The sequence below is a fragment of the Gracilinanus agilis genome, chromosome 4, assembly GCF_016433145.1.
Source record: "Gracilinanus agilis isolate LMUSP501 chromosome 4, AgileGrace, whole genome shotgun sequence".
NCBI classification, from domain to species: domain Eukaryota; kingdom Metazoa; phylum Chordata; class Mammalia; order Didelphimorphia; family Didelphidae; genus Gracilinanus; species Gracilinanus agilis.
The window spans coordinates 219,194,793-219,218,773 of record NC_058133.1 but is presented as its reverse complement, the minus strand read 5'-3'; the positions used below and the strand labels follow the sequence as shown (position 1 = coordinate 219,218,773).

Genomic DNA, 23,981 nt, shown 5'->3' with positions numbered 1-23,981 from the left:
ACAAGCAGAACTTTAAAGAAAAATGTAAATTGGACAAAAGCCCAAAAAGAATTTCTGGAACATTTAAAATAAAAGATAAGAAGGGTAGAGGATAAACAGGAGAAAGAAATGTGTGATGCAAGAAAATTATAAGAAAAATAATCAACAGCTTGGTAAAATAAAGAACTGCAAAAATACTGAAGAAAAAATACCTTTAAAATAGCATTGTCTTTTTTTTTAACCCTTGTACTTCAGTGTATTGTCTCATAGGTGGAAGATTGGTAAGGGTGGGTAATGGGGGTCAAGTGACTTGCCCAGGGTCACATAGCTGGGAAGTGGCTGAGGCCGGGTTTGAACCTAGGACCTCCTGTCTCTAGGCCTGACTCTCACTCCACTGAAATACCCAGCTGCCCCTAGCATTGCCTTAATAGTAAAAAGAGGCACAAAAATTCTTTGAAGTAAAAATTCCTGAAAAAGCAATATAGGTCAAATGAGGAAAGAAGTGCAAAAGCTCACTGAAGAAAATAATTTCTTAAAAAACAGAATTGGGTAAGTGGAAGTTAATGACTATGAGATATCAAGAGATAATTTTTAAAAAGTCAAGAGAATGGAGAAAAATGCGTGAAACATCTCTGGAAAAAACAAATAACCTGGAAAAGAGATTGAAGAAAGATAATTTGAGAATAATTAGACTACCAGAAAGCTATGATCCAAAAAAAAGAACCTAGAAATTATATTTCAAGAAATTGTCAGGGGAAACTACCACAATAGCTTAGAACTAGAAGGTAAAATAGAAATGGAAAGAAACCACCAATTGTCTTCTGAAAGAGAATCAAAGTGAAATCCCAGGAATATGCCAATTCAAAGAGAAAATATTGCAAAGGGCTAGAAAAAAGTCATTCAAATACGAGTGAGCCACAACAGTAAGGACCACATAAGATTAAATAGTTTACATATTAGAGAAATGGAGAGCTTGGAATATAACATTCCAGAAGGCTTATTAAGAATAACCTTTCAAAACAAACAACTGAGCTTAATCCTTCAAGGGAAAAACTGGTTATTTAATGAAATTGAGGACTTTCAAGCATGTCTGATGAAAAGACCAGAGGTGAATAGAAAATTTGACAATCAAACAGAAAGACTCAAGAGAATTAAAAATGATAAACATTAAAAACAAATCATAAGGTGGTCAATAACATTGAACTGTTTATATATTTATATAGGAAGAAGATATGTGTAACTCCTAACAATTTTATCATTATCCTGGTAGTTTAGAAAGAGTTCAAACATAGATGGAGAGTATTGGTATAAGTCAATTAAAACAATCTCCAAAAAATGAATGAGTGAAAAAAGGGATGCACTGGGAGAAAGAGAAGGGAGAAGAAGAATGAGTAAAATTATACAAAATAAATGATGTAGACAAGGAAGAACTTTTTAAATGGAAGAGAAAATGGGAAGAACCTGGGAAGAAATGCTTGAACTTCACTTTCATCAAAATTGGTTCACAGAGGGAAGACTATGTATATGTATAAGAATACATACATATATATATGTATATATACATAAGATTATATACATATTCTTCCCTCTGTGAACCAATTTTGATGAAATATATATATACACACATACATATAGATGCATACCTACATATTATTGGGTATAGAAATCTATCATATCCAACAGGGAAGTAGAAGGCAGTGGAGATAAGCGAAAAGGAGGAGGGGATGGTAAAGAGAAGGGCAGATTAAGAGAGGTAAGGCAGATTTTTTGAAAATGAACAAAGTAAAAAGAGAGAAGGATAAAGAGAAAAAATAGATGGAAAGAAATACATAGTTAGCAATCATAACTGAATAAGATGGAGGCATACACAAAAGGAAATGGATAGTAGAATGGATTAGAAACTAAACATTTTTTTAAATATTTTTTTTAACCCTTGTACTTCAGTGTATTGTCTCATAGGTGGAAGATTGGTAAGGGTGGGCAATGGGGGTCAAGTGACTTGCCCAGGGTCACACAGCTGGGAAGTGTCTGAGGCCGGGTTTGAACCTAGGACCTCTTGTCTCTAGGCCTGACTCTCACTCCACTGAGCTACCCAGCTGCCCCCCGAAATTAAACATTTTTAAATATGTTGTTTACAAGAAAAAATATTCAAACCCAAAAGACACAAAGTTAAGATAAGGGTCTAGAGCAGAATCTAATATGCTTCAGGTGAAAGAAATAAGCAGAGGGAGAAATCATGATCTCAGACAAGGCAAAAGTAAAAATAGAACTAATTTTAAAAATAATCAGGGAATCTATATTTTGCTAAAAGATACCATAGTCAGTGAAGTAATATAAAAATTTCATGTCAAATTTCTTTGACAAAATTTCATTTCTCAAATATGCAGATAACTGAGTAAAATTTACAAAAATATAAGTTGTTCCTCAAATGATAAATGGTCAAAGGATATAAACAGACAGTTTTCCAAAGAAGAAATTAAAACTATGCAGAGTCATATGAAAAAATACTCTCACAACTGAGTAGAGAAAAGCAAATTTAAACTACTCTGAGACACTACCTCATTCCTATCAGATTGGATACCATGGCAGAAAAGCAAAAATGACAAATGCTGGGGATATATAGAAAAATAGGGATACGAATGCACAGCTGGTGGAGTTATGAGGTGGTCAAACCATTCTAGGGAACAATTTGAAACTATGCTCAAAAGGCTATAAAACTGCATACCATTTGACCCAGTAATACCACCATTAGTCCATATCCTAAAGAGATCAAAGAAAAAGGAAAAGAATCTATATACAAAAATGTTTATAGCAGCTCTTTTTGTGTTGGCAAAGAATTGGACATTAGATATGTCCATCAATTGAGAAATGGCTGAACAAGTTGTGGTACATTATTGTAATAGAATACTACTGTTCTATAAGAAATGATAAGAGAAGTGGTTTAAGAAAACTCTGGGAAGATCTATATGAATTGAGGTGGAGTGAAGTGAGCAAAACTGAGGAGATCATTGTACGCAGTCATTACAATATTATATAGATGACAACTGTATAAGATAACTACTCTGATGAATAAATGATTCAAGATAATTGGGGAGGATTCATGATGAAAAATGATGTTTACCTATGGAGAAAGAAAATTGATAAAATCTGAGTGCAAATTGAAGTATAATTTTTTCACTTTTTAAATTTTTTTGCAACATAGCTAATATAAAAATATTTTTCATGATTTCACATATATAATTGATATCATATTGCTTGCTTTTTCAATGAGTGGGGAAGGGGTTGGAGGAAAAGATACAATCTGAAACTATACATTTTAAAAATAATATTTAACTATATTAATAATTTGAAAAATGTAACTTTCAAGTTTGATATTTGGATATTCTAGAATAATTTATTTATTTTGTTCCCCTGAAGTTAAAAAGCAAAATATTTTGTGGTTCATTTCCTTAGTATCTCCAATGCAAATAAACTTATTACAGAAGTAAAAATTGATGGCAGGCTAAAGTCTACTTTACCATTACAGAAGAAAAAATAAACCCCAAACCAAAAAAAGTTATGCTTACCTCTCCTGCCGAGCTGCCTGTGGGAAAAGCTTTAGAATCTCTGCATGAAGGACCTCAACTTGCTCATATTCCTTCACTTTTATTTCCAGTAAGTAATCTTTACCAAACTTGCTTTTCAGATGTTGGATGGAACCAATGCATCTGGAGGAGATGGGGAAAAGAGAAAAACAGAGTGAAAGAAGAGAGTATGTAAAGAGAAAGAAGTTTTAAAATATTCATTTACAACTTAATTCATTGATATTATTCCCTGACCTATGACTGAAGGTTATGTGCCTTCATTTTTAAATCAAGGGTAGATCCAGCTATCCACATGATAAATAGGTTTGTACATTATTCACCCCCTGAAGAAATTTTCCTTTATACTGTGCTAAGTGGTTGTTTATATGGCTATATTATTCCACTAGTACATTCTCTCACCTTAGCTGTCCCGACACCATGATGGCCACCCGGTCACACACAGCCTCAGCCTCTGCCATATAATGTGTCGTTAGGATAGCACCACTATCCTTGTTTTTGAACGTTGTTCGAATCACCTGCCTGCAATTAAGAATATGATTGCAACTATGAGAAACATTGCAATATTTTGAGAGAATTTGTCAAAGCAAATTCCAACAGGTACAGTGAAGGATTCAGATTACATTAAGGGGAAGATTTTGGAGGATAGTAGAGTTAGAAAAAGAATCACATTATGTTAGATGATTCTAAATGAATGGAGTAGAGAAGTTATGCTGAAAAACACTGAGAGAAGACAGTGATCAAATTCTCTTTGGACAAGATATATTAGGAGATAAAGAGAAGATTACTCAATTAGGAACTAATGAAAAATTTTAAAAATTAATTCATTGTAGGAACCCCAGCAAAATCTTTGGAAAGTTTATTGAACCCTTATATGGAGCAATTTTTCTGAATGTAAATTAGGAAATGAAAGGGAAATTTTTTCATGCCTAACACCAGGTCTGAACAATTAGAATATATTAGAAAATAGCCCTTTTGAAGACTAATTCTCATAGGCCCTATAAGAAGCATATATTTGTACAAGGCTTCTACTTCTTACCACATTTGCTGCTGCCCTTCTGGATCCATTCCTGTTGATGGTTCATCCAAAAGAACAACAGCTGGATTACCCAGGATACTCAGTGCAAAGCACAACTAAAATGAAGAAAAACAATTATTTGCTGCCATACTTATAATATTAGCACTTCTAATAATGTTAAACCCAATACACACCTTTCGAGTTATTCCTGTTGATAATTCTTTGACTGGAACTTTCATGTGCTCTTGTAACTTGAGGACATTTGCTAGTCTGAGGAAAAAAACACAAAAAGTGTTTTTTCAGGTACTCTGATTGTTGAGGAACATTAGGAGAATACCATCATAAAATAGTCATTGCATTATAGAAGAGCTAGTGATAACCATTCTGAAACTACTAGTATTAGTTACCATGAGCTGGGTTCATTTGACTCAGGAAAGAATTTCTGTTTCTTCCGAGAAATAACACTTGCATTTATGCTTGTCATTGATATTTTTAATTATTTCTTTCTAGTTTCCCTTGATCAGTATTTCATGCTTCTACATTTATATCCGACTAGCTTGTCTAAAAAGATCTCTTAACATAGGTAAGCTCTAAGTCTGATGACCTCCACGGTTATACACTTTCCTGCCTCCATATTGTACCTTGAAATCATAATCATGGCATCATCTTTCTTCATTCCTTTCACTGAAGCATACACCTCCAGATGATCTCTTACTGTAAGGTTTCTCCAGAGTGAGTTTTCCTGAGGACAGTACCCAAGGAACTTGATTGTGTTAGTATCCTGTTGACTCATGGATGCTCTATTCCCTTTCAGTACCACCTATACAAAAAGAAATCAGTTTTCAGCTGCTGAATGAAGCTTATATTTTATGTATTTCTTTTCATAAACATTTTATACTAATGGAAAAAAACCTTGCAATAATTTAGCTCTGAAGAAAATGTGTCAGAATGAAATGAATATACCACATGAAGTTTATACAAAGATAGGAAGTGAATTGATATATAATGGACACATATCCCACATTTACATTGCCTTGATAGTATGGCTTATTGGTTTTTATATATCTTATCAGGGCCTTGGCTCAGGCTTGGTAAATGATTTTGTACTGTAATTTCTAGGACCATCATCCTTGCATTTTCCACACTAGTCAACATTCTTTTCAAGCAGTACTCTCTTTTCTTCCACTCTTCATGAGTATTCAGGCCTTTTCTTCAGTGACATGGTCAATATTGGTGCTTATCTAACTAGTTTCTTATCAATATCATTCATTAGTTCTTCCCTACCCTCATCTCAACTCTGTCTTAGGTTCTTATTCTTCTGCTTTTATTTATACTCTTTGAACAACTTGCTCTACTCTTCTTTAATACTTAAAAAATTAATGATTTCCTCCATGTAAGCATTTTCTCCACATAAGCAAAGCATAATTCCTCTATATATTAGATGATTTCATTATCTGCTCTGGTTAAAAATATATAATCATCTGTTCCCCAGCCTTCAGGTTTTATCATTCCAAAATTTAGCAAGCAATTCCAAAAACTATGTGAACTCAGAGACTAAAGAGAAGCTCATGGATTAAAAAAAGCAATTCTCATATAATGTCTAAGTAAAATTCTACCCTTTGATCTGTGATGAAATTTATACTATTAAATTTCCTTAAGAAGTAGCCAATGTGGGGACACAAATGTGCTACAGCATACTAGGGGAAATGGGGAGGCATGACTTAACCTTTCATACTCATAATAGCAAACTGGACTATTGTTAAAATAAAATGGTAGTGTGGAACTCAGGAAATCAGAATTTACTTTGTTCCCTGGTGAATTAAAGTGTGACCTAACTGTGTGCCCCTTGGACAAGAAAACTGGTACAATGCTTGAAACCCCAAAGAAGTTTCTTGACAACTGTTTTTAACCTCCTTGGTAGCAGTTTTTTAACTGCTATTCTCTTCTCAGATTGCTTTTATTTCTCCTTGGGAAGTCGATTTAAACTGGGAGAATTTGAATATGTTTTAAGAGAAAGGACTATTTACTTATTATTTAAACCCTAGGATTCTGAGTGACTCATTGCATCTGATGTAAAATCAAAACGTTGGCATTCTCTTCAGCTCTGCCACACAAAAGAGTGTCCCTTAGTTCCTAAAAGATGAAACTCATGTACCATCATCCACAGTATGCTTTTCCTCATCTCCTCAACTAACAGTTCTTACCCATTCTTAATGTACCTTGTGTTCAACTACTTTTTATATATTTGTATTTATTAACTTTGTATTTATGCTGAACATATTTTATATGTACTTATCTCATCCCCTAAAAAGGAAATTCATTGTGTTGGAATTATTTTTTTGTCCTTGAGTCCCCAGTACCTAGGAAATAGTGGGTGTTTAATAGTAAATACTAGAAGAATAGATTATGTCCTATATCAAGCTGAAATGTAATGTGAACATATTTAATGATTTACTACTGTCCAAGGACAAGTCTATTTACATTTGGAGAGGCTTATCAATAAAAAGCTGGCTACCTAGTGATGAAATAGTTTACCAATACCAACCTCTTAAACTGTGTACATGGTACATGAGTTGCATTCTGCCCTAGAAGAGTGGATACTCACCTTGAAGAAATAACATATTTTGAAACATAAGAAGAGACTGTTTTATCAAGTTAGAAAATGGATCTAATAAAGCCTGAAAATATGTGTGAAAGCAGGCTATTTTTATTAGTACTGCCATTAATTTGGTATAGCCAGAAGACTGTATTTAATAAAGTTCTGAGTATATACCTTTTGAATCTTTCAGTGGTTATGCTGCTCAGCTTTGTTTATTCTCATGTTCTGCTAGGTTCTAGCTTTCATATACCATATCAGTTAAAAATAGCTTTTTGTTGTAATCTGAGGTATTATGACTGGTCTGCTTCCTTGCCCTCATATTACAACCAACAGGAGCTACATCACTCCTACTGGGAGACTTGACTTTCTGCTAGGCACTAAAATAATCCAATTGGCAGCTGAGGTATAAGTTTCCATAGATCTGTCACTCATAAGAGGTTAAGCATCAAGCTATCCTTGGTACTGATTCTAGCTGTAAGCTTCTATTTCAAACAACTATACTGTTTCCTTAGCCTTAATGACAGTGATTCCCAAAGTGGGTGCTACCACCCCCTGGTGGGTGCTGCAGTGATCCAGGAGAGAGGCGATGGCCACAGGTACATTTATCTTTCCTATTAATTGCTATTAAACTTTTTTTAAAATTAATTTCCAGGGGGCTAAGTAATATTTTTTCTGGAAGGGGGTCAGTAGGCCAAAAAAGTTTGGGAACCACTGCTTTATGACTATGCTCTCTGCATCACATTTCAGTGCCAGATCCACAATTGCAAGATTATTAGGTCTCTTTAATTCTGAGAGGCATTGAAGCATAGTGGGAAAAGTTGTTGTCTGAAGAGACATGGGTTTGAATCTCATTTCCTACACATCAGTTATGTGACCATGAGCAAATCATGTCTCACTATCTATTTCATCATCTGAAAAAACAGGAACAATATGTTTAGTACCTACCACATTGTGTTGTTTTATCAAATTAGATAATGTATGTAAATCCCAAATCACTGTTATCTAATTCTTGTCTTTATTGATACAGTTTAGATTGAAACATCCTTTTAGTAAGAAGTAAATTTCAAAGTATAAGGTTTTATTACTATCAGTCAAAATCTCTTATTTTAGATGCATTAGTCACATCTTTACGTAAATAGAAGGGAAGGTATATAGTGAAGGAATGCATCTTAGAGAAATGATTTAAGAAGTGGAGAAGGAATCTGGGTGAATGGGAGGCAATGTTCTTAGCTGAGAAAGTGAGGAGAGGAGCAACCATGGGAGATTTGAGAAGGGTTTAAAATGTTTAGAAAAAATACTGCAGTGAATGGGATAGTGAATCATTAGGGAGATTTAGAAGGATTCCCTCACTGAATGGAGATCCCAATTGAGATCAGATAACATAAAATTATAGTGGACCTACTCAGCATTGTTTCATGATTTTCTCCAGCTTCATTCAGCAGATAAAAGGTAAGAATAAAGGCATAAAACAAAATCATCCAAGCCCGAGGCTCAGCAGTGAAAGATCAGTGATAGGATGAGGGCAAAGACCTTGAGAGAGAAAGGGGAAAAAGTTTTGCTAGATTCCCACAGGGTCAGGATGGGGAAGGGATGAGATGTGGTTTCTGAAAGAACTGAGGGGCAAAGAGATTGAAGACTGTAGTGAAGACAAAGACCATTATTTGGGGTTATAATGCCAAAAGGAGAAGCAGAATGACAACAAATAATGATCAGATAAAGGAATTTCAGTTTGTGAACATGAGAGCAGAACACTTAGAGGTGATCAAGAGTATGACTATCTCTTAGTGTAACCAAGGTGGGATGAGGAAGTAGATCAGGAGAAATGAATAAATTGAGGAAATGGAAGCTAGGATATATGATAGAATATAAATATATTTCTATCAATATATCTGTGTCTGTTTATCTAGACAGAAAGAGAGAGAATTTGCTCATTAGAAGTAAGTAGATAACAATAACTAAAAATCTTGAATGGGTGGCAAATATGACTTGAGCGGACCTCAAAGAAGAAGAGATTTCCAAGAGAAATGGTAGAGATAAAGTTTGGACTTGGCAAATAGGAAGGAGTATTCCAATTCCCCTCATCTTGTGAAACAAACTTTATCAATAAAAAATAATTTTCTAAAACTTTTTTCCAAGAGGACAAAAAATAAAAATTAAAAAATTAAAAAATTACAATGTCTTTTATTTCCATGTGATTCATGACTCATTTTCCCACAGAAAAGAAAGAAAAAAATGAAACCAAACTAGACACTTCTACTATTCAATTTTGCTTATACCAGCACTGCTTTTCTACCTCTAAGTCTTTTGTTAGACACAAATAAAAGCATTATTTTCCATTATTCTTGAGAACTACATTTCTAGTCTCATTTGAAATAAATTTCAGTGGAATTTTCTGTTCTAATAGCAATGTTTCTCTAGCGATAAAAGACCCAAATTACTACTCTCCTTGAACATATTCAAGAATATCTCTCCTGATTATGGGTTTATTGTCTCCTTTATTAAATGTAAGTGCTGGAAGAACTTATCATTTAATCACTCTTTTTTACTGGGTGGTAGCCAGATGGAGCAGAAGAACTGCGATTGAAATCTAGGTCCATCATATATTTGCTGCATCACTAAGACAAGTCATATTGCCTCTTTCTATTTCTCCTCTCTTCTTCCCTATGTACCAAATGCAATATAAACCCTATTTAATTCACAGGGTTAAAAGCATCAAAAACAATAGTGTTCATGAAATCTCTTATAAAACTGAAAATGAACACAAATATTGTTATTTCTAGGACTATATTTTCTCTCAATGCTAAATAATTTATTGACAGAATATTGTTGAGTAATTCTTTTTAAGATTCACCACATGAAACAGTAAAGACAATTCATTGAAAGGGAATTATGTCTTTAAGCAAGTGAAATATGTCTTTATAGTGACAAAGTCCTGTGATGATGTTTCTTTACATCTTTTCACATATTAGAAGAGGCATAGAATCCACCCTCTAATAAATGTGTTATTGGAATCATCTTTGAATTAACTTATCCATCTACTATCTAAAGCACTCTGAAATAGTAAAAGAACCTCTTTATACAAAGTATTATAATTAATATTTATTTAAAATCTTCTCTTTTGATCATCATCAACCAAAATATTTTCTTTTTGTTTACTTACCTCTCCTGCAGTTGGTCTTGTGACTCCAGTTATCATCCTAATAGACGTACTTTTGCCAGCTCCATTGTGTCCTAATAACCCCAGTACCTCACCTGGAAAAAATTAGGACTGACTATCAGTCTTTATAATTTGAATATCCACTAACTATAGATATTTTTTAATTTAATAACACATTCTAAAATTGTTACACACTCAGTTTCTTTGTGAAAGGTCATCAAGGTCAAAAAATGAATCATGATATTTTAAAATATACATTATCAATATTAGTGCAAATATTTCCACATGAATATGATGATTTCCTAACCTAGGGAATACTATGCCTTTCATTTGGTACCATGTTAAGTCCTTAATAAATATTAACTCATTTAATACTTATAATTTTTTTTATTTTTTCTATTTTGGGCCCCATTTTATAGTTGAGGAAACTGAGGCAGGCAAAGGTTAAATGACTTGCCCAAGGTCACATCTAGTAAATGTCTGTGACCAGATTTGAACTTGAGTATTCCTAGCTCTGGCCCCTTACTCTATCCACTATATTGCCTAGTTTCCAATATCTTAATTTTATGACCCTAGAAAAGTCTATTGATCTCTCAGATTTTAGAAAGCTCTAGGTCTATGGTTGATAAGGTGTTGACCTGCACAGATAGAAGGAATTTCCTCACCTATAAGGTGAGGCAAGGAAATGAGTGGTTTCCTATCATTTTTTATCCTTATTTCATTCTTAGGAAATTCCCTTATATCAATCTGAATTATCCTTCTTTTTAGTTTCCATTCACAATTCTATTCTCCTTGAAGCTTATAAGAATAAATGAAACTTTTTTTGTATGTGAACACTTATTAATTAAGACAGCTAACAAGCTTTTGCACCCCACCTCCATACATATACATAAACTGACTACTACCACCATTTTTCTACTCAGATATCCTAAATTTCAAATATTAGGACTATTTTGTAAAAGGGAGCCAGTATTTCTAACCTTTTTTAACACAGAAAGAGATGTTCTTTGTTGCCAGTTTCTTCTTACTCTTTGAAAAACACATTTTCTTCTTGATATCATATTCCTTTCGCAGACAATTGGCAATAATGACTGGTTTCTGGAAAAGATAGTTCATTTCCTCATTAAATTTCAGAAGGGTGCTACATTCTCCCTGGAGAGGACTCTTTTAGTTCCAGAGTATAAAACAAATCATATTTTTCACTAAGGGAACATGGAGGCTTTAATTAAATTGCAAGGTCTTAGTGCTTGTTTATTGAATTACAGGTTTGCTTTTTTGATGTTTTTATCAATAATTTAAAAATCATAGACAAAAATGAACAAAATATAAAGAAAAAAACAACAAAATACATGAAGGATAGTTCAAGGAAGAACTTTTATATTGGAGAAGAAAATAGAGGGGTTGAAGGAAATGTTCAAAACTTCATTTTCATCAGAATTGGTTCAAAGAGGAAAGTATATATGCATACATAGTTGTATACCCAATAGGGAAATGGGAGGTTAGGAGAATAAGAGAAAGGTGGCAGGAGATAGTAAAAGGGAGGGCAGATAAAGGGAAACCGTGGTTTTAAATAGTCTTAGAAATGATAAGGGCCTGAATTAGGATGATAGCTATGTGATTGAAGAGATACATGTAAGAGATGTGGACTTAGAAATAAGATTTGGCAAATGTTTGGATGTGTGTGATAAGTAAGAATGAGAAGTTAAGGATAGAGTTCTGATTCTAGTTCAAAGAAACTTTGGAAGGATGATGGTACATGTGAAAGAAATAGAGAAGTTCAGAAAAGTGATGGTTTTGGGGAAAAGATAATCAATTCTGTTTTGGATATGCCTATGGGATATCTAGTCCCTCATGTCCAATAGGTAGTTGGTCCCAGGAGCCAAGGGATGAAGATATATAATTTGAAGTCATCTGAATAAGATGATAATTGCATCATGGGAGTTGCTGAGGTCACCAATTGAGAAAATATAGAGAAAAAATAGAAGAAGGATAGCTAGAGTACATGACATGGATTATAAAACATCAAAGGACACTAAGAAAGAGCAGTCAGACAGGTAAGATAATGAGCAGGAAAAAGCAATGTTGTGAAAATCCAGAGAGGAAAGAAAGCCCAGAAAGAGAGGATGGACAAGACTTTCAAATGCTACAGAGAAGGCTCAGGCTCCTTCTCCAAATTTCCAAATGTTCTTTTTTAAAAAAAACAAATATAAGACTCACTTTGATACTTCTACACTAGATTTTTAGGCAGCAATAGCACCTCGAGAGATTTACAATGAAAATCTCATTTTGAAGAAAGTGCTCTTATCATGGTTGAAGAGAGAGGTTGAGTGAATTACAGGGGGAAAAAAAGAGAATTAAGATCCCGATTTTCTTGAAAAGATATTTTGACTTCACTACCCTGAGAGAAATGAATAGTAGGACTGCATTTCTACAACTGAAAAGTTAGCATTTAGATATAATAATGGCAACAAGTGACTTAGACTGCAATTTCCTTCACAGCTGAAAAATGTGAATAATTAATTATCTATTTTTCTAATTCTTACAAAGTTAGCAAATAATTTAACTAGTCACCCTGATCTTTATTTAAGCCCAGAAAATTAAAGACCAAAATGTACAAATGATTATAGAAAAAGAAGTTTCTCCAGTATATTAAATCAGCCACTTAATAATGGGATTGAACACAAAGCTAATTGTCTAATGAGAAAGATGTTGCTATCATAGTATTTAATGTGGAAATGTCAGAACATACTCCTTGATTAACTTAGAGCCTTAAAAGAAAGAATAAGGAAAATGGGTCATTAGAAGTTAGAGGGGTAACTACCATACATAGGATTCTTGTGGAGGTAGACAATCGCTTTGAATTTCTACTACATGAATAAGCATAATCAAACCAAAAAATCAGAATATTGGTCATGTCTGAAAAGGAATGCCTTATTTTTAGTTTGAGAATATCTTTCCTCCTTTGTGAAAGTGCATAGGAATAGGAATATATGTTTTCTTCTCACAAAATGTTCTGATTTAAAATATCATTCAATTCAATTTGACTAAAGTGCTACAGGATCTAAGTATAAGAAAAGGTTAAACCTCAGGTTTCACTCCTACTCAGCATTTCTTACAACAAATGGTATTCGAGTTCTTCAATTCAGAACATTTTTGGATTTTACAAGTATGACTGAACTTGCCAACTTTTTTTCTCAAAAAAAAATCTTTTGTCCTCCACTCCTTTAATTTCAGTGCCTCTGAATACCTACTTAAAATCAAGGAATGTTCCTTTCATGTGCAAGGATGAGAAAAGTTCAGTAAATTTTAAAATTAAAGGCAGTAGATCCACTTTACTTAATCTCAACAAAACATCTAAAAGTTTTAAGGGAACATGAAATAAAGAGTTTAAACGGCTTAATCTCAGAAAAAGAAATAAATTAGCCATTAAGAAACTAAAAGTCAGAGGGATTTACAAGTGAATTCCATCTATTCTACCAATTCTATCAAGTATTTGCAAATAAGCAATACTTAGGTTATGCAAATTCTCAAAAATTGAAAAAGAAAACATTTTACACTATACTAATTTTATTAGGATATAATCTATGCCAGTATCATACAAAGAGAAGTATAGACCACAATAAGGAGTAAATAATAATTTTAAAATTTCAAGAAAATCCTGACAAAAAGATATCATCAATATAAACCCCCAAAAGAATAATATTCACTATAAATAAATTGGATTTTTACAAGGAATATTAGGATGAATTCAAATTAACAAAAACAATTAGCATAATTAATTATATAAAAACAAAAAAACAAACTACATGACCATATTAACATATATATTTATTAAAACTAAAAATTTTAAGAAGAAAAGGTATGGAAGGGTTACATTTTTACATGAAAAAAGGCTTTTATTTTTAACAAAAGGCTATTATAATTTGTACTGGGGAAACACTAGGTGCTTGCACAATAAATGAAAAACAAACACAAGGATGCCATCTTTCTTCATTTTTTGACATAATTCTAGAAATAATCATAAAAACAATGTCAAGAGAAAGAAATCAGAGGCATAAACATGGGCAAGGAGGAAACAAAATTATGTTTTTCTAATAACCTGATGATTAACTTAGAAAATCACATGAATCAAGAAAGAAAACCACTTACCTAACAAATAGGTTCAGTGAACTCAGGTTATAGATTTCCCCCAAATAAAAAGCATTGCTACAGAGTAATTCTTTAAATTCATAGGAAAAGATTTAAAAGGAAGTCTTATTCAAAATAATTATAAAATCATAAAATATATGGGAATCAACTTGTTGAAGCATATTGAAAATATAAATACAATTTAAAACACTTTAAAGAAATAAAAAATTGATTAAATAACTGAAGGAATATTTATTCCTCATGGCTGAGCTGGCTAGACTAATAAAAATAATGTTCTCCAAAACCACTTAAAGACATACTGCATCCCAACCAAACTACCAGTTTGGGAGTACTTTTTAGAACTACAAAAAAATGATAACAAAGTCATATAGAGAATCAAAAATTCTGTATTGTCAAGGGAAAGCATGAATTTTTAAAAACGATAAAGTAGTCTTTTCTGATCTCATGTTGTATTTATAAACCAGTAATCACCAAAACTATTTGGAAATAATTTAAAAGAATCAGAAACAATCTAACTCAATAATCAAATGTTAGATTAAGCCAGAAAGATGATTATTTCGGAATTAATTCCTTATTTGACAGGAACTTTGGAAGCTAAAGAGCTATTTGGCAGAAATTAGATTTAGAAAACTATATCTTATACTACATACTACAGTAAGTCTGAATCAATATGAAACACAAATAGCAAAAGTCACATCATAAAAATTAGAAGAATTTGATATCAATAAATATGGCAGGAATTCTTCATCAGATAAAGGATAGAATAACTGTTAAAAGGTAATATAGTCATTTCAATTACATGAAATTAAAAGCTTTTAGACAAACAAAATTGATGCCTCCATGACAAGCTATTGATCAGGAAATTAGTTTTTATGAAATATGTAAGGATCTAGTTTCCAAAATACATACAGAACTAACACAAATTTGTAAGACAAAGATCAATTCCCTTGTGGAAAAGTAGTCAAAAGACATGAACCATTTTCAAAAGAATTACAAGCTCTTTATAGTCTTGTGAAAGATTGTTTTAAATCACTAATAATGAAAGAAATAGGAATGAAAATATCTCTAAAATTTCAGCTTAGACTCATAAAGTTAGCAAGGTTAACAAAAAGTGGACATAGTCTATTATGGAAGGGTTGTAGGAATATAAATACTTTGTTCGTGGAGCAATGCATTATTCTCAGGATGCCAGAAAGTAATTTTGAATTATATTAAAAAAGTAACTAAATTTTCATCTCCTTTGAATCATAAATCACATTGCTAGGCATATACAAGAATGATAAATATAACAGGAAAAGGTTCAGCATACACCAAAATATTCACATCAGCATTGTTTTAGGCTAGCAAAGGACAAAATATAAAGTAGGTGCCCCGTTGTTTGGGGATTGGCTAAAAATGTTGTGGCATATGAATATAATGGAACATTATTTCAGTATAAAAATAACAATGTGAATCAGTCAGAGAATCATGTTTTTTACTTGTATGACCTGATGCAATAAGTTAGAAGAACCAACAAAATTATGCATAATGGCAACAATATGTGGAAAGGGAGGGAAAAAAAAACTTGAAAGTGAGTGCTACTTACTTTACAACCAAAGTGGGTTGGGTATCCCCAAGAAAGAGATGAGAAAATACATCTCCACCCTTTACTTACAAAAGCAGGGACTATGAATGTGGAACCCAGCATTTATCTTCATATTTAGTTAATGGGATGGCTAGTTTCCTGATAGTCTCTTTTTTGTTTTTATTCTTTATTATAGGCAATAGGCAAAGAAGACTATGGATAGGGATGGTAACATGATGAGAAATAAAAATGTTGGGAAAAAAGATACCAATAAGATTTTCCAAATAAAAAATCTGCATAAACTTGAATGAATAAATGTGTAAAAAAATAAAAATAAGAAATGTCTATTCATTTGATTTTTACCTCATCTTGGTTTAAAGAGGTCAATGCACTTGCAGTTCTTATTCTTTCTCCTTGAACATCTTCATCTTCACCTTCTGGTTCTTCTGGGTTTGGAAAAGCATCACTACTTTTTGATGATATTCTACAGAGAACACCAATAAAGATCAATCAACCAACTAATCAAAAAACTTTTATTAATCATTGAATATAAAACAAGCATTGTGGTAAATGGTCATGCAGACAAAAATAAGTCCTAGCCTTCAGGAAGTTTGTTTTCTACAAGAGGAAACAACATGTGTATACACACACACACACACACACACACACACACACACATACACACACACACATATATATATATGTATATATATATACATATATATATATATTCTTTTATCAACCAATAGATTTATCAATCTATCTATCAATAATAAATATAAGGTCACTTTTTGATGGGAGAGAAAGCACTAGAAGCTATGGGGAAGGGTATCAGGAAAAAGTTTCATGCATAAGGTGACTTCAAGGCGTACTCTGAAGGAAACTAAAGTTTTGTAGAATTTAAGATTAGGAAGGATTACATTCCAGTCTTTGGAGACAACTAATGGAAAGTCATGGAGACAAGAAAGTGTCATGTATAATCAGTTTGATTCAATAATTAAGGGGATGGACAGGTAGTGATATATAATGAGATGGAAAAGCCAATGCTCAGATGGCTACACAGATCAAATTAACTGAATAATTACTAACTTTGACTACTTACAAATCTTCTATATCCTCTAGCACAAACATAGGAATTAAAAAAAAAAAAAAACAAATGAAACATTCCATCACATTGCTTGAAAAACAAAATATATTATTAAGAAATTTTAAATGAAAAAAACTCATTTAACCTTTACTTCATATTATTTACCTTTCTCTTTTATGTGTTTGTAATTCACATAATATATTGATACTTATATATAATTTATAGATAAATATAAATATTATGGGGAATTCACAAAAACTTTTCCCAATAGGAGAAGGCTTATCTCAAAAAAGTGCAGAGACTACTAATCTGCACCAGCAGCTCCTTGTATTTGGCATTGGAAATTGCCACGGATTCCCACATAGTAGAAGTTTGGCTTCTAGTATTTGTAGATTAAGAAAATGCTTTTTTGGGGTAAGGAAGATGTCCAGACACATAGCTTCATCAGTGTGGAGAATACATAGTGTGGAAATTCCCTCTACTGGCACACATTGGTAATGCATCTATAATTTATAATGTGAATGAATTATCTGGGAGCCTTAAATTAAGTGACTCAAGTTGACCTGGTCAACTATTTTCCTTTCTCTGGGGCTGATCTCTATCCACCACACCCAGAAAATGCAGATGACATTACAAAAACCTCTGTGAATTCAGTACCACTTCTACATGAGTTTAGATTTTTAATAATCTATAAATCAACATTTTAAGTAAAGTAATAAATATGTTGACATTATTTCCTAATTCTATAGGGAGAAGAGTCATTTCATGAGATCTTATGTATATATCTCAGTATGTTTCTCAGATAATATATAGCTCAGTATGTTTCTCACCAGTTGGGAGATTTTTTTTGTTTTTTGTCCCTAATATGCCATCAAGTGTGTGCATGTGTGCATTTACATGCGCATAGCTATATATTTGCTTCATATATGTAGCTATATATGGCTTTGTATATGAGAAAGATATATAGATATAGGTACATATATATGAGTGGTGCTCTCTGAGTGTAACCACATATATCAAGATATAAATGTATATGACATTATGTAGAGGTTTAATCATATATGTTTTATGTGTATGTGTAAGTGTGTATCTTTATATGTGTAGCTTAAAACTTCACTAATAGTTTTGGGATAACTTTATACATATACACATTTTATCCATTGAAATATTTCTCAGTTTAATCTTCTTTAAAAAAGAGAAAAAAGCTAATGAGGTCAACTTTTCTATAATCTGTCTCAAAAAAAGTTCATTTACCTTCATGTCTTTGCAGTGCCCACTTTCCTGAAATGGTTGTTTAAAATCTTTTTCCCTTCCTGTTCAATTCCTTGAGTCAAATTTTACTATTTCTATGAAACAGTTTTTTTTTTCTGATTCTACTGGCTTGAACTCTGACCACTCACAGTACCATACACTTTAGGATATAACTCTTCTGTTTTTATTGATGAATTTTGTTTACTTCATTAGATTTAAGTTCTTCAAGTGCATGAACCATTCCTTATTTTTCTTTTATATACAATACGCTACCTTCCATACAGCTTATAATAGGCATCCAATAAATATTTTAATTGAATCATTTGTGTATGGTGTTAAAATCTCAAACGTTTAATATTTAAATTAATGTAAATTTATATATTTTCTTGCTACCTGAAAATAGGGTCCTTTCTCATTGATTTTTTTCCATATTTCATTTCCAGAAAACGAAGAACAAAAACAAAAATGATAAAGTGAAGGTAAGGCTAGAAGGAAAGAAAGATGATCACCATTAATTATAATACAACAAAGATAAAAACATATTTACAAAATTACAGATCTTTGAGGTATGAAGTAGTTTTGGGTTTTCCTCCACCAATGCAGAAAGCAACTTATTTTAGATGTTCTTAGAGAAGTGCATTATGCAGAGACAAGTTTCATAATGAGTTTCTCTGAATTTAGCTAAACTAAACCTTAGAAAACACCAATTTCATATTTAAAGACTTTCACAGAGCTTTTGCTTTAAAGACATGGCACACCAGAATTAGGGTGTTTTCCAAGTTAAAATGAGATATTACAATATAACTTTAAGACAAAATAAACTGAAAAATAAGAATGTTTTGTCTTTTACAAAAGCCATACATATATATATATATATATGTGTGTGTGTGTGTGTGTGTATATATATACATATCACATATATGTAGCAAATCTCATAAATTTAGAACACAACATATATCTACATGGATTTAAAATCATTTGCAAAAAGTTTATGTTTTACACAGTTAAAATAAAACCAAATTATTTTAATCAATATTATTCCCCACCTCCCATGAATACATATCCCAAAAGAAAATTCTTCTTACTATTAAAAGTACTAAGAGACTGCTTTGGCTGATTCCATTTATTTCATCTTCGTAGTGATCAGGATTTTGAGAATAACTATAGGAGAGCTGCGAAAGGCAAATAATAGCTGAATGGAAGTTCATTTGTTGTTGAATTATATTTAAATTAACAAAATTACAGCAAACATTCTGGCCCTTATTTTGCTTGAATCTCTTCTGTGCTCTAAGAAAAAGGCATTCTTTGCGAGTGGAGGAAATAGTTTTCTCTATGATATACTCCTTTTATTTTCTTAATTAGTCTATTTGACTATTAGTTTCAATCTCTCCCTCTCTCCTTTAATTTTCCCCCTGCTTCCCCCTCCTCCCCTTCCTTCCCTTCTTTCTATCATTCCTTTGTTCATTCCTTTCTTCTCATTGAATCTGGCATCATAATTTTTTTAAATAATGAGGAGAGTAAGGCTATCCCTGGCCAAAATTGCGAATAGGTGAGGTTTGTCTTTATTGTTTCTACTCTCCCTTTTCTGTATCTCTTTCTACCTTCATGGTGCCACCTCCTATCTAAATTATTAGTGCCATTATTCCCCTGTGAGATATGATCTCAGAAAATAACTTGATAATCTCATGCACACTTCTATCAATCACTTGGGATCCCCCATTTTATCATTATCAAACTTTCCTTCATATCAAATCTCTTCCTCTCACAATACTATCTTCTTGCACTCATTGAAAATTGACTTCCAACACCACTACCTCATTGGATTTATATTCTCTCTTCTCTATGGCTTCACTGGTCCAGAAAAAAGAATAGCCATACTCTAAGCTCCTTACTATCACTTAAAGAACCTTCTCTGCTTTAGCAACTTTTCCTCCTTTACAATTTTAATTAAATTACCCTAAGAAGATGGAAGTGACACTTATTTATGAGCAACTTTCATTTTCCTTTTTTTTCCCAAGGAATTCAATGCTAATTAAAGTCTTCCTATCTACTCCAAACCAAGCCCATAGAGTTATAATTTTAAAACACATGCCAATATTCTTCACCAACATCCTGCCATCTCAGTTCACCAACTTTCTCAATTCCCACAACACAAATCTGCACTCAATCTCAGCCACACATAGCAATGATCTTGTCTTTTTTCTAATCATTACCCATAAGTATTCCAGATCCAGGATCTAGAACTCTGAAATTTCTTTATCTGACAATAGCTACTTGTATTTCCACCTCTTCTTTTGCTTGATTCCTCCTATCCCTATTTTCATCCTTGCCAGGAACTCAAGTCATTCTCACTACTCTCCTGGTCCATCATTCTTGATTTGATCTCATATTAGTAGATCCTTCGCAATTTTGACCCTGAAGTCAACCAATTCAATTACATGCTGTCAATTATTCTCAAATCTTTGGTTCCTACCTATATGATTCCTTCTCCCCTATTTCACATTTAATTGATAATCATTTGTGTTATGTTCTCTAATTGTGGGTATTCTACAAGGCTTTGTTCTGTGTCCTATTCTCTTAACTCTCTACAGTCTCTCTTGGTGACTTCCCATTGGTTCCATTATCATCTCTAGCAGATGATTTTTCACACTAATTAATGTATCCAGTCATGAACTATCTCCTGAGCTTTACACTCAAATTTCCGGCTACTTACTGGACATTAACTACATGTCTTATTGGTTTCTCAAACTTGAGGCATTCTAAAAAAAAACAACAAACCAACCATTCATTATCTTACCTCCCTCCCCCAACACACTCTTCCTCCATATTTATCTTTCTGTTGTTAAGGGTATATCACCATCCTTCCAGTCACCCAGGTTTAAGGATTTTTTAAAATAATATTTTATTCCTCAATTACATTTTTAAAAAATTAATCTTCATTCTTTTGAAATTTGAGCCAAATTCTCACCCTTTTTTCCTCCTTTTCCTCCATGATCCCTAAGACAGCAAGCAATATGACATAGATTTTGTATTCATAATTATGTAAAACATCTTTTCATATTAATCATTTTGTGAAAGAACTTAACAAACAAAAAAGGTAAATAAATAAAGGGAAATATATTACATCTCAGTTTGCATTCAGATTCTATCAGTTCTTTTTCTGGATGGCATTTTTCATCACGAGTTTCTGAGGATTGCCTTGAATCATTGTATCCATAACAAAATAATTTTTAAGAACATTCACATATGATGATCATATAATATTGCTATTACTATGTCCAAAGTCTTCCTGGAGGTTTGAACTTCTAATCACCCTCAAGCCTTCACTTTCTTTTTCCTTCCATATTTAGCCAATAATCATTTCTTGTTCATTTTCATTCCCCAAACTCTCCTATATCTTTTCTCTTCTTCATAGTCCACGGCTAGAAGAGATCCAAGTCAGCATCAACAGAGTAGGAGTTCTGGACAATTTAAATGACTTGCCCAAAGTTATAGAGGTAGTAAGTAGTAGATGAAGAATTTGAATACTGATCACATGGCTCCAACTCCAACATCCTGCATCATGCTAAACATGGAATTCTCCAACTCAAAAATCTCCATTGGATCCTATTTTCTCTAAGACAAAATATAAACTCCAGAACTTGGAATAATATTAATAATAATGACTAACATTTATCAAGTGTCTAGTATGTGCTAGGTACTGTACTAAATGCTTTACAATTATTTTTATTCCATTAGATCTTCACAAGAACCATGGGAGGTTTAGTTGATTTTATCATCCTCATTTAAAAGTTGAGGAAACTGTGGCAAACAAGGATTTGCTTGGGGTCACACAACAAGTAGTTGTCTATAGCCAGATTTGAACTCAAATCTTATTGACTCCAGGCTCAATGTCCATTCAGCTGGAATTTAAAACACTTCATAATATGGCCTCAGCCTATTTGTTAGAGTTCATTTCAATTGACTCTCCTTTTATAATGCGTTACACTCTAGCCACATTGGCCAACAAGTATCTTGATGTCAGCATTCTATCTCCCACTTTCTAGTTTCTTTGCCACTCCCACCTCTCCCACTCCCACATTCCTGGAAAACACTCACTTGTTACCCCTACCTCTTAGAATTCCTATCTTTCTTCTGCAGTTATTTCTAGTCCCTTTAGTTAGTGATTATTTGCTTCTTAAAATATCATTTAGATGATTGCATGTTGAATCTCCCAATGAAATATAAGCTCCTTGAGGGCTTGGACTATTTTTTATTTGCCTTTGGATTCTCAGTATATCCTTCATGAATGCTTGCTTCATTAAACTGGATTTGATGTCTAAGCTAAGGAAGTTGGGTCCTGGGTTAGGTGATTTCTTGCGTGCAGTGTAAATGGGACATTTGTTCAAGTATGGGAGGTTTCTGAGTACATTCTGTTTCAGTGGAGAATACAAAGATTCTATGAATAATGAGCCTTAATATGTTACCTCTTCAAGAACAAACCTTAAACCATAGATATAAACTCATAATCAATGTAGATTTTTAGCCATTAGTGAAATGGTTTATGCATGCCATGGTAGTAGTGGTGGTAGAGGGGTATGGTAGAGATAAGGAGAGGGTAATGCCAATTTCCTAAACTTCCTGAAAGCACAACAGAAGAGGGGACAGTCATGTTGCCTTCTCATAAGACTAAATTAATACAGATGAGTGCATGACCCCTGAAAGTATGTTACCGAAGGGACCATTTAGTTGGACTCTACCCTCCTACAGACAGAAATATATTCTCCATTGATCTATATAAACCATTGGAGTTTTATAGATATATATGAACTTAGCCTCTCCCCTATGAGTAAAGAAGGGAATTAATTAAGTTAGAAAACTTTAAACTTCTTCTATGAGGCAAGTAGGGTGGTACAGTGTATAGAGTATTTGGCCTAGAGTTAGGAAAATCAAAATCTAGCCTCAGATACTCATCAACTGTGTAACTCACTTGACCTGTGTTTGCCTCAGTTTCCTCAATTGTTAAAGGGACTAATGATAACACCTATCTCTCAGGGCTGGTGTGAGGACCTAGTGAGGAAATACTTGATATATACTTACCCCATAAAAAAGAATTAGACAGCCAACCAGTGTGTACAGAGGCACTAATATCATACAAGGAATCATGATGAATAATTCAAAGTCATTTAACAAAAGGATGCCAAACAAGAATATAGAGACCTAAAAGAAAATTGCAAACAAATTAGAATCACATCCTATTTCAATTATTTACAGAGTACAAATAGGCCTATATATTATCTAGTGTCATTAATTAGTTCCATGAATATATAATATTTAAAAAGTTATAATTCCACGAATATATAACTTTAGATAAAACAGTTGCCACTAGAAGAATTTTAGAAATGAGAGGCATATTCTTTGGAAGGAGAAGGGGAGATATTCATTCATCTGGTAGAATAGTGCGTAGCCTTGGGAAGACCAAAAAAAAAGAAGAAAGAAAAGAGAAGAAGAGAAAAGGAAAGGAAAGGAAAGGAAAGGAAAGGAAAGGAAAGGAAAGGAAAGGAAAGCAAAGGAAAGCAAAGGAAAGCAAAGGAAAGCAAAGGAAAGCAAAGGAAAG

At 32.8% G+C, this 23,981-nt stretch overlaps 1 protein-coding gene across 1 annotated transcript in view; it reads right to left on the bottom strand.

The window, feature by feature from the left end:
* Positions 1–23,981, bottom strand: part of LOC123246223 (ATP-binding cassette sub-family A member 10-like) — a 129,161-nt gene that overhangs the window by 5,763 nt on the left and 99,417 nt on the right. The window contains exons 25-35 of the mRNA XM_044675154.1: positions 23,465–23,584; positions 19,471–19,557; positions 18,779–18,870; positions 16,411–16,531; positions 11,315–11,432; positions 10,338–10,429; positions 5,220–5,398; positions 4,773–4,848; positions 4,600–4,694; positions 3,963–4,082; positions 3,546–3,686 (exon numbers count right to left, since the gene is read on the bottom strand). Coding sequence (XP_044531089.1) covers positions 3,546–3,686; positions 3,963–4,082; positions 4,600–4,694; positions 4,773–4,848; positions 5,220–5,398; positions 10,338–10,429; positions 11,315–11,432; positions 16,411–16,531; positions 18,779–18,870; positions 19,471–19,557; positions 23,465–23,584 — 1,241 coding nt within the window. The remainder of the gene's footprint in view (positions 1–3,545; positions 3,687–3,962; positions 4,083–4,599; positions 4,695–4,772; positions 4,849–5,219; positions 5,399–10,337; positions 10,430–11,314; positions 11,433–16,410; positions 16,532–18,778; positions 18,871–19,470; positions 19,558–23,464; positions 23,585–23,981) is intronic.